The sequence below is a fragment of the Canis aureus genome, chromosome 3 (genome assembly GCF_053574225.1).
Source record: "Canis aureus isolate CA01 chromosome 3, VMU_Caureus_v.1.0, whole genome shotgun sequence".
NCBI lineage: Eukaryota > Metazoa > Chordata > Mammalia > Carnivora > Canidae > Canis > Canis aureus.
Window position 1 is genome coordinate 8,773,704 of NC_135613.1, and position 18,220 is coordinate 8,791,923.

An 18,220-nucleotide genomic window follows, 5' to 3' on the forward strand; every position below is an offset into this window, starting at 1 on the left:
AACTCTGAAAGGTATACATTTGCCATCGCTTAAAGGTACTTGAGATAACTCTGGAATCCGTGGCTTGTAAAAAATCTTTATAGAGATTTTATAGAACTCTTTTATCTTTCTGAGATCCTACTTAAAGTGTTTCAGAGAGAGAGAGAAAACGTGATGATTTTTCCCCCCCAAAAGTATTCCCTCTTTTTTATTTGAGGTGTAGGACAGAGAATTTAAAATATTTAAACTTATTAATAAGTTGACTTTCCTTAATATTAAGGTCTTATGCTCAGCCAAATACTCCATAAAGAAATTGAAAACATGAGCCATAAACTTGCACTGGGCTTAGGCTACACATAACACTCATTAAGAATTATGCAGGGGCGCCTGGGTGTCTCAGTCAGTTAAGCATCTGACTTGGTTTTAGCTTAGGCCATGATCTCATGTGTCATGAGATCGAACCTTGCATCAGGCTCTACATTCAACAGGAATCTGCTTGAGATTCTCTCCCTCTGCCCATCCCCCTACTCATGTACTTTTGCTCGCTCTCTCTCTCTCTGAAATAAATAAATGCATCTTCAAGAAAAGAATTATGCAGAATACATATTCCTACAAATCAGTTAAAAATAATTTTGTAGAATATGGGAAAAAGACTTAAGCACTTCGCAGAAGAGGAAACCCAAATATAGGCACATGAAACAAAGGTTTGATTTCATTTGTTATCAGAGAGGTGCAAATTAAAATCATAAGGTAGGGTCTCCAGGTGGCTCAGTTGATTAAGTGTCCACCTCTTGGTTTCTGCTCAGGTTATGGCCTCAGAGTCATGAGATTGAGCCCCATATCAGCTCCACGCTCAGTACAGACTCTGCTTGAGATTCTTTCCTTCTCCTTCTGTTCCTGCTTGAGTTCACACACACTCTCTCTCAAATAAATAAATAAAATCTTTAAAAATAATAAAATAAAATCATAAAGTATATTTCACAGCTACAAGATTAGCAAAAATTAAAAATTCTACAAATAAGAGGAGTTTTTGAGGAAGTGAACCACCAAGGTTCTTAGGCCCTCTTAGGGTAACATAAGTGGGTACAATCACTTTGGAAAAGTAAGTTTGACAATATGAATAATTTTTTATCCAGAAATTCCCATTTCTAGGGATATATACTTGAGAGAAACGAGTGCTCAGGTATACCAGGAAACATATACTAGAATGTTCATAACAGCGTTATTTAAGATAATGAAATCTTGTAAACAACCCAAATAACCATTCCTTAATAAAATGAGTGAATCCAATCAATAAATTAATAAATTAATAAACTAATAAAAAATTTAAAATGAATCCATTCTGGTATATCATAAAATTCTGGTGTATTCATAAAGTGGAATACTACAAAGCAGTAAAGACAAATGAGTCACAACTGCATGCAGTAACGTGAGCAGATCTCCAAGAGACGTTCTGTCTCGTGGCCAGGAAGTTTCTGTTGAACCTAAAATTCTTTTGGTGCAGCGTAAATCCATTTCCTCTGCTTCTGTCCCAGTGACAAGTATTATAGAGGATTGTATGAGGACTGGTGCTCGACCATTCTCAGTCTTTTGTACTGAAGAATTTCTTTTTGGAGTTTTCTTAAGGACGTTACCTTCAAGCTCTTTTGTCTCTTGTGGTTGTTCTCCAAGATAATCTGAATTGATTACCTTTATGGGGACGTTACTTCACAGTTCCCATGTGCAGTATTGCTGTTGTACACGCCAATTTGCTTGCTTTCTTTTTCTTTACACAAAGCTACTTGGCTGACATTCTAAACTTCTCTGGAACAGCTTTCTGCCATACTTAAATGTACAAAGTGCTAGGCATGTTTAGGCAAGGAGAATCACTTTTGTTATTGAACCTTAGCTGGTTTTATTGGCTTCACAACCTTTTAATACTAAGGCTGGACATGTCTTAGTAGAAGGGCATGCAGGTCATTTGGATCATGGAGAAATTACACTTTAAGACCACCAGTGCTAAGGAGCTTTATTAGGGAAGAATTATTGTTGGTTTTTTAAAGATTTTATTTATTTATTTAAGAGAGAGAGAGAGAGAGAGTGAGTGTGCACACAGAGTGAGAGGGAGATGCAGGCTTCCCACTGAGCAGGGAGCCCAGTGCGGGGCTCGATCCCAGGACCCCAGGATCATGACCAGAGCCAGAGGCAGACGCTTTACCGACTAAATCACCCAGGCGCCCCAGGGAAGAATTGTTTTAAGAAGAGGGACAACTTATTCCAAAATTTCCAAGGAAAGTCTCTTATAGGAAGGACTTCTCAAGCCAACTGCCATTTATTTAACTTTATTTAACTTTTTTTTTTTTTAAGATTTATTTATTTGTTTTCGAGCAGGAGGAAGAGGGAGAGAGATAATCTCAAGCAGGCTCAATTAGGGCTCGATCCCACGACCCCTAGATCATGACCTGGGCCAAAACTAAGTCAGTTGCTTAACCGACAGAGTTACTCAGGCACCCCAATTTTTCTTAAGCCACCTGCCATTTATTTCACTTTTCAATGTGTTCAGTGTCGATATATATCCTTGTTAGTGTCCAAACTTAACTAGAGATTAAGAGGATGGATCTGGGATCAGACTGGTTTACTCCCTTTGCTTTGTGATTTTGTGTGTGATGCTTGTATTCTCTACGTATATGAGAGTAATAGTAGCAACTATTTCATAGGGTTGTTGTGAGGATTAAATTTAGAAAATCTACATGAGACAGATGTAACATTGCCAATAGTTGTATTTGATGATATTGTTTCTAAATTTATAATTATATCTATAAAACGGTGGCTTTTTTCTTGCTTCAGAATGTCAGTTGTAGAATATATAAAAACAAAGCACAAAGAGGAAAAATTGAAGCCATCCACAATCTTGTAACCCAAAAATAACCACTACTTGTCTTTGTAAAAACATATAAAGAGGTGTGTACATATGTGTATATTTTTAGTGTCATACTATATATTGTTTTTTATTCTTTTAAAAATTAGTATCATGCCAATCCAAATTTTTATTTTTTTCCTGCTACTTGGGTGATAAAAGCAGTTAAACTTCCCAAAGTAAATCAAAACTCTTTGCTTATAAGAAATATTAAAATGTACATGTTGAAAGGTAGCAAATGTTTGGTATCAGGTGTTCATGGCTTCTTTGCTTTCCCCCCACTTCTAGTTGCTGGTCGTATTGGATTTTGCCCATCATAGGTGCCATTGTCTTAGGTTTCCTGTACCGTTACTACACGTCGGAAAGCAAATCATCCTGAGGAGACTGTGGAAGTTGGAAAGCATATCCATTGGGAGTGTGAGCTAGAGACTTGTTTGGAGGCCGAGCGATGCCCTCTTCTTGAATCCTGCCGAGTATGTGCTTCCCCTTTGGAGCCCAAATGGTTGGCCGGACATCCACCCCAGACCTGGGGCCAGAGCCCTTCACTTCCCAGAGCCTTATTCCCAAAGCACCTGCTCATTGTTCTGTGTCCCTGCCAGTGGCCCCTCTCTCTGCTGGCTTCCACCAGCCCCTTTGCGTTTCCCAACTTTGTTTTATAATTACAATCCCAGATGTCCTAGTGACATTGCCCTTTGGTAAAAATGCCTGCTTTTCAATTCTTTGAATGCACATTCGACATTCTTAACAGGGCAACACACTCTGGTTTTGAAGCTTTCCTTTTTTCATTTTCCTTTGAAGTAAATATATATATGTATATATATATTTAGTTCTGACTTAATTCTATTATTTATCATAAGGGTCTTAATTAATGAAGTAAAATTGCACACCTATGACTTAAAACACAACTGCCAAATGATCTTGTTCCTTGTTTATGTTTGTTAGAACTAGGAAGGGCCATGAACTTCTGTCCTCCCTGCTAATAAGTTCATGGAGCAGATAGCCCTTGTCATCGCCCAAGTCCGCCAAGTGGTGCTGGACAGAACCATGCTCCCCTTGTGTTTCTTGGGAGTAGAGAGAGAGAGAAGGAGGGGGAGAGAGATGAATTGGGGTAATAGGGTGAACTCCTAGTCCTCTTTCTTTTGCAAAATATTGAAGACACTACTTTAGGACGGGAGTTTAGGAAGAGCACCAAAGACTTCATTCTTTTTTTTTTTTCTCTCTCTCTTTCCTGAAGATGTCATGCTCTGCTTTGGTGTGGCACCACTTTCTAGCCATCTTCTTTCTATTCCCTCCACTTGTCTTTCATTGGTGAGGGACAAATTTATAATTCTATCTGTAGAACTTTACCAGGGGTTTTTCCTGCTTTTTTATTTATTGCTTAGTGAATTTTTTCTTGCTTATAAAAGCAAGAGAGCCCAGCTTGATCAAAGACACAGTATTTGATCTTCTGTTAGCCCCAGTAAAATAACTTCCACAGTCAAGTGGCATTCGAAAGGGGGAGAGCATGACAACAGAATGTTTTCTATTTCATCCGTATTTTACCTCCATGGTTCTAATTTGTGGTTTTGCTGTTTTTCCATTGGTGGGGGTGGGAACCCAAAACCAACTAGTAGTTTTGTTCCTTGGATGAATGTTTAATCGAAGAGTAGGTCATTATTTAGAATTATGTTAGTGTTTCTTCTTAGTTCAGGAATTTCTCTGGCTTGACTTCACCTCTTTTTCTCTGTGGAAGCACCTGAGGAGACAGCATATGGGCTGTTTTTTGCCAACACAACTGTGGTGATTTTTCTCCCCATCTTTTAAGGAATCCCAGTTTGCTTCTGAGCCATTGTTCTATGCAGCAAGGAGCAGTTTGGTTCTAGAAGGTCCATGGGCACTGCTCAGTATCTCCTCTCTGCAGCAGCCCTCCCCCCGCCAGCTTGCCACGGCGTTGACAAGACAGGAAAGTGCCCTGCAAAGCAGCGTCCGCCCATGGAAACTATTTTTAAAAAGGTTCAGCACAGGTCCTGCAGTAGAGTGAATTCAGAATTCATCAAAATAATATTAACCTTATATTTGAACACTCGGACATGATATTATGGAGAAATTGTAGGGGATTTTTTGGCAGACTTTTATATATCAGGGATATGGGAATAGTCAAACTTTTATCTTTAGAAAATATTTTGTATCAGATGCCACTTTTAGACAATATATTGAAAAAAAACTTTGGTTATTATGTAAGAAAAGTGGTGTGACTATGATGCTCCTCCCACTTGAAGACATAAGGAAGGGTTGCTTTGAATAAGAATTGGGATATAATTGCTATAATAATTAAGCTGCATGATTACATGGGCCACATTGGGGTAGAAATGAAGAACAAAGGAGTATTGAGGACCTGGAAGGGGAACATTCAGGCTGAAACTAAGCCAGCATATAACTTGGATCAATTAAAAGTATGTTGGCAGTCTCCAAAATTAAATGAAAAACATCTGGCTTATAAGAAATGTTAAAGAGTGATAGTCTTAAGTAAAATTGGTGGTTTTTTAAAAAAAATATTTTTAAGGTAAACACCAACACAAAAGGTATGTTTTTCTATTTAAAATTGCTTGTCTTTTCCTGTTTATATCTGGACTTGTTTTTACTTAGAGCCAGAGGAAAAGATTTTCAGACTTTGTCTCTACCATCCATGAAATCCGTCCAATACCCAGGGCTTCTTTTGATCTACTACTGATGTCACTTTGTATTATAAAAACCACTTTGGAGTCCATTTACTGCTATTCTGCTGCCTGCACGAACAGCCAGGCAAAAGGTAGAGCTGGTGTGTGAATTTGCAGAGATTTTTGTAAACAGTAAAGTAACAAAGTATGTTAGCCAAGTCCATCAAAAAGGACTTATTTTAAGAGGTAGACTCAAATTCTCGTAACAGTCTCAACTTTGGTAGGTCATGAAAACCCCCTTGGAGAGCAAGTGGAGCCAGTCCCCATTGGCCCCTGAGAGTTGGTCTCTGGGGTGGTGGGTTGTTTGTTCCCAAGGAGAACTAGCTGCTGCCGTACACCACACTGTACACATGATGGCTGGAGATCACAAAGGAGAGGAGGGAAAATGTGTGCCGCCCAAATGGGGATATTAGTACCAGGTCTCCAAAATTTCCTAGCGCTGCCCCTTGGTCACTGGTTTTGGTTTCTAAATACCTCCACGTTTGTAAAGACAAGAAGGTGGTAGGGACAAAGTTGATACTGTGTTTAATTCTTATGTAACCTCTTAAACAGAAACAAAAATCCATTGGAACCTATAATTTGAGCCTGTAAAGTTCTTTTAGCAGTTGCCATAAACGCATGTGTTGTTAGACAAGAGCATTGTTGAGTTTATACTCATTTAGTTCCGATGTGAAGCAATGAGAAAGGCTTTATACTTATAGGCCAGGTATATCATTACTTATGGTATCTCATGCTTCAAGTCACAAGCGATACCTATCTGATTAAATTCCATTTAGGAGATTGAAATGCAGAAATATTAATGTTCATTACTTCCTTCCCTGGGAGAAATAGATTCAGACGTGTCTTGTCTCAACAAGAGATTGACTTTTTTTTTGGACTTTTTTTTTTTTTTTAAACCATCTCATTCTGTTGCCAGATATCACAAGAGTAATGGGGAGTTTAGTTCACATTTGGCTGTTGTTCTCTGAAAGGGCCTGGTTTGGAATTTGTGGGGGTGATTTCAGAGGGAGGTTCCAGAAAGCAGAGAGGTATTTGTCAAGTTACCTACCCAATATCTAGCATCTTACTCATAAGGTTTAGGAGCTGCTCTTCTGTACCTATAGTCTACATGTGCTCGTTGGGCAAAATATTATGACTATTTAACCTCCTTTCTTTTTTACTTCACCCTCAACTGTGAACGAGTAATATTAACATTCCTTTTTGTGTATTCAATAATGGAGTTTGTTTACCTATTTTATTTCAGCATATTTGGAACAAAGATCTTTGTCTCTTTCTGCTGGAATGTGCACACAGTGAATGTTTGTTAGAACTACACACAATAAAGATACTGTTTTCCTTTTCTTGCCCTGACTACAGTTATTAATTTTTTTTTTAAAGCAGAAGTGTTGGCTCTGTAATCCTAGGGTGTTCTGGAAGAAAAGAAATTGAGAAGCATGAAAGTCACCTGTATCTGTGCTAATGTTGTATTTGGTGTAAGTTTATGGAGAGTTTTGTGGTTCTTTAGTACTCCTTCTGCTGCTCTTTCTTTGAAGTTAGTTGCTCAGTTGAGAATCACAGGAGGCAAAAATCAAGACTTTGGTTGTATTAATGGACATGAAGTGGCAACCAAGTAGACCAATTGGGAGTTCTGTTTTTACTGAAACCATCTGGTAAGGAGAAGCCAGTACAAGGTAATAATATTTTGTTATCTGCAATGCCAGTCTTCAAATGCTTGTTTTTCTTGGACATAGCTAAACTGTTGGGGGAAAATTAAACACTGAGATTGAAGTTCTAGCGACTGCGTTAATTAAACAAGGGAAATAAACAATTTTTGTAATTACTTTTAAAACCTACTGATAGCCTTCTAACATTACTAAAGAGATATCGTTCATTAGGGCTTGGTTATTTCACTGTCACATGAATTACAGGAAAGGATAGTCCCATTCTTACTACTAATGTTTGAATCTAATGTTTAATCTCCAGTCCTAATAATTCATATGACTACACTCTTCATGATACTGAGTATTTGGCAGGTGCTTGAGAAATCCTGGTTTTTTTCCTGAAAGCCTAAGGCAGAAGATTGCGATTCCAGTTATGTAAATTTAAGGTAAGAAATACCCACACAGTCTATTAAACTGTTGGTAATTGCAGATATTTTTGGTAACCTAACATTAATTTACTTAAAAGATACCTGTACTGGTCCTTGTATTGAAAGGACAAGTCAACTTAATCACATATATTCCAGCATTTAAAAAAATTAATTTTTAAAGACTTTTTAAAAAGTAATCTCTACAACCAATGTGGGGCTTGAATTCACAACCCCAAGACCAACAGTTTTATGTTCCACCAACTGAGCCAGCCGGGTGCTCCTAAAAAACTTAATTCTTTTATAACGCATCCAGGAAAGATTAGACTTGCTTTCAGATGAAACATGAGGATACAGCTATAATACTATTTATTTATGTGCCACCTGCTATGTGCCATGCAGTACCTTTGATAGCATATCTGATCCTTACCCTTATAAGCATCCTTACACAGTAGATGGAGGTATCTAAATTTTACCAACAACTTGCCTGAGGCCACATAGCTAAGATGAGATCTAGAGTTTAGATCCAAATCTAGTCCTAGACTCTCTATTTCCTCTACTGATGGTTCTAAAAACCAAGCTTCGGGGATCCCTGGGTGGCTCAGCGGTTTAGCGCCTGCCTTCGGCCCAGGGCGTGATCCTGGAGTCCCAGGATTGAGTCCTGCGTTGGGCTCCCTGTGTAGAGCCTGCTTCTCCCTCTGCCTGTGTCTCTGCCTCTCTCTCACTCTCTCTCTCTCTCTGTGTCTCATGAATAAATAAATAAATAAATCTTAAAAAAAAAAAAAAAAACAAGCTTCAACTGTACAAGAATTAATGTGCTCAGTGTATCTACTACTAATTCTCATATATAGGTGCTTCTGTGTATGGTCAATGAAATGGGATCAATAATAATCATTTTCTCTGAATTAGTAGATTACTAAAAAATAGCCACTGTCTTAGGAGTCCCTAAAAAAATCTTGGTTGTTGGGATCCCTGGGTGGCGCAGCGGTTTAGCGCCTGCCTTTGGCCCAGGGCGCGATCCTGGAGACCCAGGATCGAATCCCATGTCGGGCTCCCAGTGCATGGAGCCTGCTTCTCCCTCTGCCTGTGTCTCTGCCTCTCTCTCTCTCTGACTATCACAAATTAAAAAAAAAAAAAAAAAAAAAATCTTGGTTGTTGAAGAGATGTTGTTTCACTAGAAACAGCTTGTTCAAAATGATCCTTGCATCCCTTGCAAAAAAGTCTCTTGAAAACATTAATGAGAATTTGGATTTGAACTACATTATTAGATACAATTTTTTTTTTTATGATAGTCACACAGAGAGAGAGAAAGAGGCAGAGACACAGGCAGAGGGAGAAGCAGGCTCCATGCACCGGGAGCCCAACGTGGGATTCGATCCCGGGTCTCCAGGATCGCGCCCTGGGCCAAAGGCAGGCGCCAAACCGCTGCGCCACCCAGGGATCCCATTAGATACAATTTTTTTAAAAAAGATTTATTCATTTTAGAGAGAGGGAGAACTTGCATGAATGAGCAGGGGGAGGGGCAGAGAGAAAGAATCCTGAAGCAGACTCCTTGCTGAGTGCAGAGCCCAATGCAGGGCTTACTCTCATGACCCTGAGATCATGACCTGAGCCAAAACCAAGAGTCAGGGGATCCCCGGGTGGCTCAGTGGTTTAGCGCCTGCCTTTGGCCCAGGGCCTGATCCTGGGGATCCAGGATCGAGTCCCACGTTGGGCTCCCTGCATGGAGCCTGCTTCTCCCTCTGCCTGTGTCCCTCTCTCTCTCTCTCTCTCTCTGTCTCATGAATAAATTAAATCTTTAAAAAAAAATTAAAAATAAAAAAATATCAAAACCAAGAGTCAGATGCCTAACCAACTGAGCCATCCAGGTGCTTCTAAATTTATATTATTTATTTATTTATATTTATTTTTTTAAGATTTTATTTATTTATTCATGAGAGACACACAGAGAGAGGCAGAGACATAGGAAGAGGGAGGAAAAGCAGGCTCCATGGAGAGAGCCCAATACGGGACTCGATCCTGGGACTCTGAGATCACGCCCTGAGCCAAAGGCAGATGCTCAACTGCAGAGCCACCCAGGCATCCCTAAATTTATATTTTTTAAATGAGAATTGGTAATTGGTTGGCTGGAACTTAGCATCTTTGGAACCTATCTCTACAAATCATGTGGACATCTGAGCAATGGAAATCCTGTACTTTATGCCAGTACCTTATGGTTTGGACATTGTTATTTCCAGGTTTTGAGATTGTTACACCATGAAAGGATGATTCAAGTTTATGTATGATTAAAAGAAGCACAACATAAAGTAAATAACAAATGCTGTTTGTAATGGGTGTGATATGGCATTTTTTTATTGGTGCCAGTCTCAAAGCCGTTTCCTCTTGTTTGCTCCTGGTCCTCATCTCTATCACTGAAACACTGATATTCACTTTAAAACCACATGGCCTGGGAAAGAGAAACACAAAGAAACCCAGGTGCTTGAATTTCACTTTTCCTTAGTGAAGATTACCTTTGTTTGTTTTGTTTTGTTTTGTTTTTTTTACCTTGCTTCCTCATCTGAGTTTTTCAGAAAGAGGAAGCTGTGTTACCTTACAGAGCAACAGGATGGTGTCCACAGTAAAAATGAAGTTTCTCACAAATCTGCCCCCAGAGACAACTACCCAAGAAAGAACAAATAAAGAAATGGGAAGCTACACCCTGAACAGCACAAGAGCATAAGCTTTCCAAACTCCCAATCTGACCTCCCTTTTTCCCCTGAATCCTTTAAAAAATCTCTTGAGTTTTTCCTTAAGTCTTATCCTAACCCCTGCCCTGCCCTTCATTGAACCACTTTGCCTTGTGTTTTATAAGCTAACACCTCAGCTCTGCTTCTTTTCACTTTAAAGTAGCGTGGTACAAAAATGTACCCTTTAGTCCGTCCTAGAAAATGTTTGGAAGAAGTAAAGCCAATTTGTTTATGATCTGGACCATCCATGTAAACTAGTGGAGTTCTGTTTGAACATCTTTGTTGGCTTTCATTTAAGGCTACGTTCTACCTCTGGACCTTTCACATATGAGTCAGTAAATTTGTTTTTTTGTCTTAAGCTCGTTCAAATTTGGTTTCTGAGACCCATATACTGACCACTATGGCCTCTGCAATCCATCTAACCGTAAATGCCTGCCTTGGTAATGTCTGTAAGGATTCGGCCTCTCCCAAGTATACCCTAGTTATCATAGGCCAGAAACTCACCTTTTGTTCTGTGCTAAATATCTTTGGAAAGAAGAAATATTATTCACTTTAAAAAGATACACAGATTCTCCCCCCCCCCCAAAGATTCCATTTATTTATTAGAGAGAGCACCAGTAGGGGGAGGAGCAGAAAGAGAAGGAGAAGCAGACTCCCTGCTGAGTGGAGCCCCACTCAATCCCAGGACCCCAAGATCATGACTGGAGCCAAAATCAGATGCCTCATGAACAGCCACCTACATGCCTCTCTTTTTATTCCTTTTTTTAAGGTAGGCTCCATGCCCACTATGGAGCCCAATGCCAGACTTGAACTCACAACCCTAAGGTCAAGACCTGAGCTGAGTTCAAGAGTCAGATGCTTTATGGACTGAGCCACCAAGGCACCTCAATTATTTTTTTTCATAGAATAAGGTAAACCTATATAAGCTAATATAGGTGGAAGGGAACCTATTTGTTATGAATCAGTTATGAATATCTGATGGAACTCAAGTGTAGGAAGCATAGTTGGACTTCAGGAGGAACTAGGACTAGAAATCAGAAGATCAGTAGCAACCAAGGTGGCTATAATAATTTCCAGTCCAAATGTCTAATGGAAATTAATTCCTATAAATGAGAACATAGTTGGCCAGGTAATACCACAGTGTCTGCTTCTGGTCCCATCAAGGGCCTGGGGACCCAGGTTTGAATGGGAGGGAGATCATATGGGAAGCAGTTACCCAAGGCAGATGCTACAATCACACACTGTGTGTGTACATGTGTATTCAAGTGTCTTCAGTAATGGACTGTGAGCTCTGAAGGAAAGGTCTTCTGTCTTCTGCATTTCTCAGGGTGCCTCGCGTTAAGCTGGGTGATAAGGAAGGCTAAGCTAAGTAGATTCATTATGATTTATCACGCTGTGTCTGAATGAACAACCATAGCCGGATTTGCTGAAGAACTATCTAGGACTCCCAAGTAGAATTTTGAGATGAATCCTAATGTTGCCCACATCACTAATAACCAAAAACCCCATTCACCTATGCATGCCCACAAACCATCCTGTTTTCTCTGTAAATAGATTGAGCTGCCAATATTTATTGGTTTTGTATAAATATTTTAAGTTTTATTTTTTAGAACAGTTTTAAGTTTACAGAAAAACTATGCACATAATACAGAGTTCTCATAAAGTGGGCACCTGTTGTCCCCTATGAACAGCTTATGATACATTTTTACAATTAAAGTCCATACTTTATTTGTATTTCCTCACCTTTTACATAGTGCCTTTTAAAAAAAAAAAATCTTCAGAATAGCACATCACATTTAGTCATCATGTTTTCTTTGGCTCCTCTTGACTGTGACAATTTCACAGACTCTAGTTTTTTGATGACCTTGATAATTTTGAGTACTGATTAGGTACATTGTAGGATGCCATCTGTTGGAACTCGATATTTTTTTTCAGTGTTTTTAAGATTTTACTTTTTTGAGAGAATGAGCATGAGCCAGGAGGAGAGGGAGAAGCAAACTCTTCACTAAACAGGGAGCCTGATGTGGGGCTCTATCCCAGGATCTGAACTAGAGGCAGATGTTCAACTGATTGAGCCACCCAGGTGCCTTGGAACTTGATATTTTTCTTATTATAGACAGAGGTTGTAGGGTTGCAGGCAGGGGATGGGGGCAGTGGAAGGAAGGCTACAGAGGTAAAATGCCATTTTTATCACAAGGGGGGTATACTATCAATATGACTTATGACCATTGATGTTGACCTCAATGGACTGAGGTAGTGTTTATTAGGTTTCTTTATTATAAAGTTATTCTTTTTTTTTTAAAGATTTTTTATTATTTTTATTTATTCATGAGAGATACAGAGAGAGAGAGAGGCAGAGACACAGGCAGAGGGAGAAACAGGCTCCCTGTGGGGAACCCAATGTAGGACTTGATCCTGGGACTCCAGGATCATGCCCTAGGCCAAAGGCAGGTGCTAAACCGCTGAGCCACCCAGGCGTCCCTAAATTTCTTTTTTAAGACAGGGCACAAGCAGTGGAGGGGCAGAGGGAGAGAATCTTAACCAAACCCCCTGCTGAACACAGAAACCAACACAGGGCTCGATCTCACAACCCTGAGATCCTGATCTCAACCAAAATCAAGAGTCTGATGATCAACTGACTGAGCCACCCAGATGCCCTTAGATTGTTTTGTAAAAATTTTATTTATTTACTTATTTTATTTTTTAAAAGTTTATTTAAGTAATGTCTACACCCAACGGGGGCTCAGACTCACAACCCCGAGATCAGGAGTTGCATGCTATACTGACTGAGTCAGCCAGGTTCCCCTTTAAATTATTTTTTGATCACCCTAAAAAAATGGGGTTCTGATTGAACATGGTAGTTTGAATAAACTTGTTCATCTCTGCTCCCTTCCAAAAGCCACACGAATAATGAGAGTAAGGAATAAAGAATGATATAAATCCACAAAGACAAAGTGAATGAGAGAGTACACTTCAGCTGATGAAAGATCTCAAGACATTTTTGGAAGGTGGAAGACCAACAAACTTAGAAGAGTATAGAAAACAATCTAAATGCCTACAGGAGGAAAAGCCAATAGGAATGAAGTCACACCACAGATCCCTAAAAAACTCATAAATGGGAAGCACTGTTTACCTGTGAGGGTAGAAGTTGTATAGCAGCCTTGAAAACTGAGTTTAACTACTGCACCCCCCCCACCCCCGCCTCTGCCACACACACATAGACCTCCTCTGTCAAACCTAGCCTGCACAGTGAGGCAGCTGTTTCTCCATCTGATGAAAGTTAGAGGTCTAATCCTGGGCAAAGTTGAACCTGAAAGAACCCTGACGTAATATTACAAGACAAAGCTGAGGGCGGTAGCAAGTATGGAGCGGAAAGTGGGGATTAAGTGGAAGCTCATACAAATTGCTAAGACCTCCTCCACCCACACCCCTTGGCTCCTAGAATACAGTTAAGATTCCTCCCTGGAGAAACTCACCAATTCAAGAGAAGATCTACAGATGGTGACGTTTGGTGGCTTCCACATGTTCACCCTGCAGTGAAATCCTTCAATCAACAAGCTTTGCTGATGCAAAGCATCTGAAAAGATTTATAGTGCCTTGCTTAACAGTTGAATATGAGTGGAGAGCCAAGGACTATCAACCATTTTTGGACAGCCTTAACATAATAGAGACCAAAACAAATAGAGAAAAAGTCAGAGGAAGAGATAAGGCAGGAGAAAAGCAGCCCCCCTCCCCCCAAAAAAACAACCCCTGATAACGTCATGGATACATCCATGAAGACAACATGGATATCTATATCCATGAAGACAAACATAGAATGCTATTTAAAAAGGGACATTAAGAGAATAAGAATTCTAAAAATTACAAACTTGAGGCTACCAATGAATGCTAAAGCCAGTAGACAAAGGCTTAAGAAGAAATCCGATATTTACCCAGCCACAAAGTATCTCTTTCAAAGCATTTACTAATCACAAAGAGAAAAGCAGTAATTTTACAGTGAAGAAAGCTGGCAGACACCACCAGCAATAAATAACATCACGTATCCTTGAAATGATGTATTGAGAAGGGCACATCACCTCTACTGGATTCCCCAAAATTTGTAACCTCAATCTAAACATGAGAAAATAATCAGACCCAAATTGGAGGACAGTCTACCAAACCACTGACCAGTATTCAAAAGTTGTCAAGGTTGTGAAAGACAAGAACTGTCACCGATTGGGGGAAGGGAAGGTGATGAAGGAGGAAGGACAGCTAAATGCAGTGTGGGATCCTGGATTGGGTCCTGGAACAGAAAAAGATAATGTTCTTTTTCCTTGTTACCAGTGGAAAAACTGGTGACATTCAAATAAAGTCTATACTTAATAGCACTTTTACAATGTTGATTGTTCAGTTTTGATAATTGCACTTTGGTTATGCAAGATATTAACATTAGAGTAAGCTTTTATGAAGTTTATTTGGGAACTCTGTACAATTTTTGCAAATCTTTGTAAGCCTAAAATTATTTCAAAGTAAAAGATTTTTGTTTGGTTGAGTTTTTGTTTTTGTTTTTGTTTTAGTGAGAGCAGAAATAAAAAGGGAAGCAATAGCAGGGTTGGAAAATAAAAAGAAAGAAATCCTCCCACAAGATAGAACAGAAAGGAAAAGATTGAAAATGAGAGGTTTATACAAAGAGGTACCCTATCTCAATAGACGATCTGGAAATGAACAATGAAGACATTATCACAGAAATAATGCAAGAAAACATCCCAGAACTAATGATTATGGTTTTTGAGCTGGAAAGGACGTCTGAATGCTCGGAAGAATAAAAAAAGGACTCCCACTCTGATCATTGTGGAATTTTAGAATAGAAGGGATAAGGATAAAGTCCAAAACACAGACCATGGTAACACTTTGGATCATCTTGAAATCACTGTGAAACATTAAGAAATGCTAATATCCGGTCCTGCCACAGATCAATGAAAACAGAATCTCTGTTTTGAGGGAGCAGGATTCTTTATTTATTTATTTTTTTAAAGGGAACCTGATTCTTGATGACAGTTGAGAACCACTCTCCTGAAAGCTTCCAAAGAGGGGGGGAAAAAATCACTTAAAAAGAATCAGGAAACCGGTATCGGTGAACAGCAGCACCGTAGATGAGAACACAGTGCAACAATGCTTTCTAAAGGAATATGTCTTCTAACCTAGAATTCAGGATGCTTATGAAATCTTTTGTTTGTGAGAAGAATGATCACCCTTAAGTTTATGCAGAGGTTTGGGCTCTTTCTTAAGACTTTTTAAAAAAGTAGGTGCACCCAGTCATCTTCTGTATTTGCTATGCATATTTCTTCCAAGCCTTTCTCAAACACATTCTTTATTCAAGAACTGCTAATTTTTCAATATCTTATATGACTTGACCCAATACTACCTATCACATTTGGTTACCTAGATACCCTGCTCTCAGCCAGCCACTCCCCATCTTCTACTTCCACTTGCCCTTTTCTCACCTTTTATATCCTTGAAAGTTCTCCATGAGCCAGAATATCCACCTCCCACCCCATTCCTAAGGCTAAATGCAATTGAGTTTTGATTCCTGTTAACTGGTCTGGGTTGCCAGTAGCACTGAATTCGGGCTGGAGCTCAGTGGAAAGTGGAGCCACACTGGCTTTGATTCGCAATGCCTGCCGAAGGTACAAAGAGTGGCAGTGGATGGGCAGCACATTTGCCACGTTGGCCTAGCTGAATCCTACCCAGGCTGCGGTCAAATGCTAGGTCTCATTTTCCCCATGAAACCTCATTTTACTCACATCCACTGATTTCTCCTTTCTTTTTTTTTTTAAATTAATTTATTTTAGTTTTTTTTTAAAAATTTTTATTTGTTTATTCATGAGAGACACACAGAGAGAGGCAGAGACACAGGCAGAGGGGAGAAGCAGGCTCCATGCAGGGAGCCTGATGTGGGACTCGATCCTGTGTCTCCAGGGTCACACCTTGGGCCAAAGGCAGCGCTAAACTGCTGAGCCACCCAGGGATCCCCTGACTTCTCCTTTCTTAGAGTGCCTATCACATGCATGACCATTTTATTCTTTGGTGCCAGACTAGTTCCTGTGTTCCTCTTCTCAACTAGACTGTAGTGTCCTTGAGGCTGGGGATTGGGCAGCACACTTAGTCACTTCCCAGCCTAATGCAATGTTCTATGTTCTACACATAGTAGGTGCTCAGAATCCATCTGCTTGGTTGGATAGTCTCCCCACCTCCCCTTATCCGTGGTTTCTCTTTTTTGCGATTTCAGTGACCCAAGGTCACCTGTGGTCAGGAAGCAGATGATCCTGCTTCTGAAGTATGGTCAGAAGGTCAGTCATAACCTAACATTCTCACAATGACTGTCATCCCCCTCACTTTGTCTCATCATGTAGGCATTTTATCATCTCACATCATCACAAGAAGAAGATGAGTGTGTGGGTATGTAAAGTACAGTAAGATATTTTGAGAGAGAGACCACATTCCCAATAACTTTTATTACAGTTTATTGTTAAAATTGCTTTTTTAAATTATTAGTTATTGTTGTTAGTCTCTTATAGTGCCTAATTTATAGATTAAACTATATCATACATGTTTATGTATAGGAAAATCACATAGGATTTGGTATTATCTGCAGTTTCAAGCATCCTCTGGGGATCTTGAAACTTAGTTGTCAAGAAGAGGGAACTACTGTACAGTGAAGTAGAATATGTGCCCTCTGCTGGCATGGCAGAAAAGAGTATTTTTTAAATCTCTACAACCTTGATCTGACCTTTGTAGAGCAAATTAATGGGCTTCTTTGTATCATTTGGGATCCTCCTTAGAAGATCTGTATTTTCTAATTGTCTATGGGGTCTTGGCATCATGAAGTATTCAACTTATTTCAAAAAGTCCTAGCCCAGGAGCATCTGGGAGGCTCAGTTGGTTAGTGTTGGACTCTTGGTTTCGGATCAGGTCATGATCTAAGAGTTGTCAGATTGAGCCCCACCTTGGGCTCTGCACTTAGTGAGGAGTCTGCTTGGGATTTTCTTCCTCAACCTCTATCCCTCCCCCACTTGCATGAGCGTGCATGCGTGCTCTCTCACTTGCTCTTAAATAAATAAATAAATAAATAAATAAATAAATAAATAAATAAATCTTTTTTTTTTTTTTTTAAAGGCCTAACCAACACCAAAAGGCAAACTGAGGTAGTTTGGGATTATAAATAAAAGACACACTCCCAGTTGACATACAAAGGAATAGTAAACGTATATACCTCATGTTATTCTTGAGAAAGAACTGAAATTCTAACAAGAACAAACATTCGAACATCCAGGGGTTATTGTAAGGTTGTTGGATAATAGAACACATTTAAAATGATGGATGATCATAGGATTTTATATTTTCACTTTAGTAAGAAAGAGAATACAGTTTCTGAAACCGGGGCGGGGGGTGTTAGGCCTGTTGAGATCAAGTGCACTTGATGTACTTTCTCATATTAGAATGTGCATTTAGGGATTCCTGGTGGCTCAGTGGTTTGGCGCCTGCCTTCAGCTCAGGGCGTGATCCTGGAGTCCCTGGATCGAGTCCCACATCGGGCTCCCTGCATGGAACCTGCTTCTCCCTCTGCCTGTGTCTCTGCCTCTCTCTCTCTCTCTCTGTCTATCATGAATAAATAAATAATCTTGAAAAAAAAGAATATTAGTTTTGTAGTATGTATTTTTCTGAAGGATGTGTTGGAATTTTTACTCTTCAGTTGGAGTTGCCCTGAAGAACCAAGAAAGAAAGAAAGTGTTCATTCTTTCTTGGTGCTGGGAATAGTATCAGTTGTGTATTTATCCACTATGAATGATTATTTATTTATTTATTTATTTGGGAGAGA

The 18,220-nt window shown here is 39.5% G+C and overlaps 2 protein-coding genes across 2 annotated transcripts in view; both read left to right on the forward strand.

The window, feature by feature from the left end:
• The window catches only part of CYB5B (cytochrome b5 type B), a 39,207-nt gene extending 32,296 nt beyond the window's left edge, over positions 1-6,911 (forward strand). Inside the window, exon 5 of the mRNA XM_077888555.1 lies at positions 3,164-6,911. Within this exon, the coding sequence (XP_077744681.1) occupies positions 3,164-3,254 (91 nt within the window). The 3' untranslated portion in view covers positions 3,255-6,911. The remainder of the gene's footprint in view (positions 1-3,163) is intronic.
• NIP7 (nucleolar pre-rRNA processing protein NIP7) overlaps positions 1-12,790 on the forward strand; it is a 120,424-nt gene extending 107,634 nt beyond the window's left edge. The window contains exon 5 of the mRNA XM_077888526.1: positions 12,698-12,790. Coding sequence (XP_077744652.1) covers positions 12,698-12,775 — 78 coding nt within the window. The 3' untranslated portion in view covers positions 12,776-12,790. The remainder of the gene's footprint in view (positions 1-12,697) is intronic.
• The last annotated feature ends 5,430 nt before the right edge of the window (positions 12,791-18,220 follow it).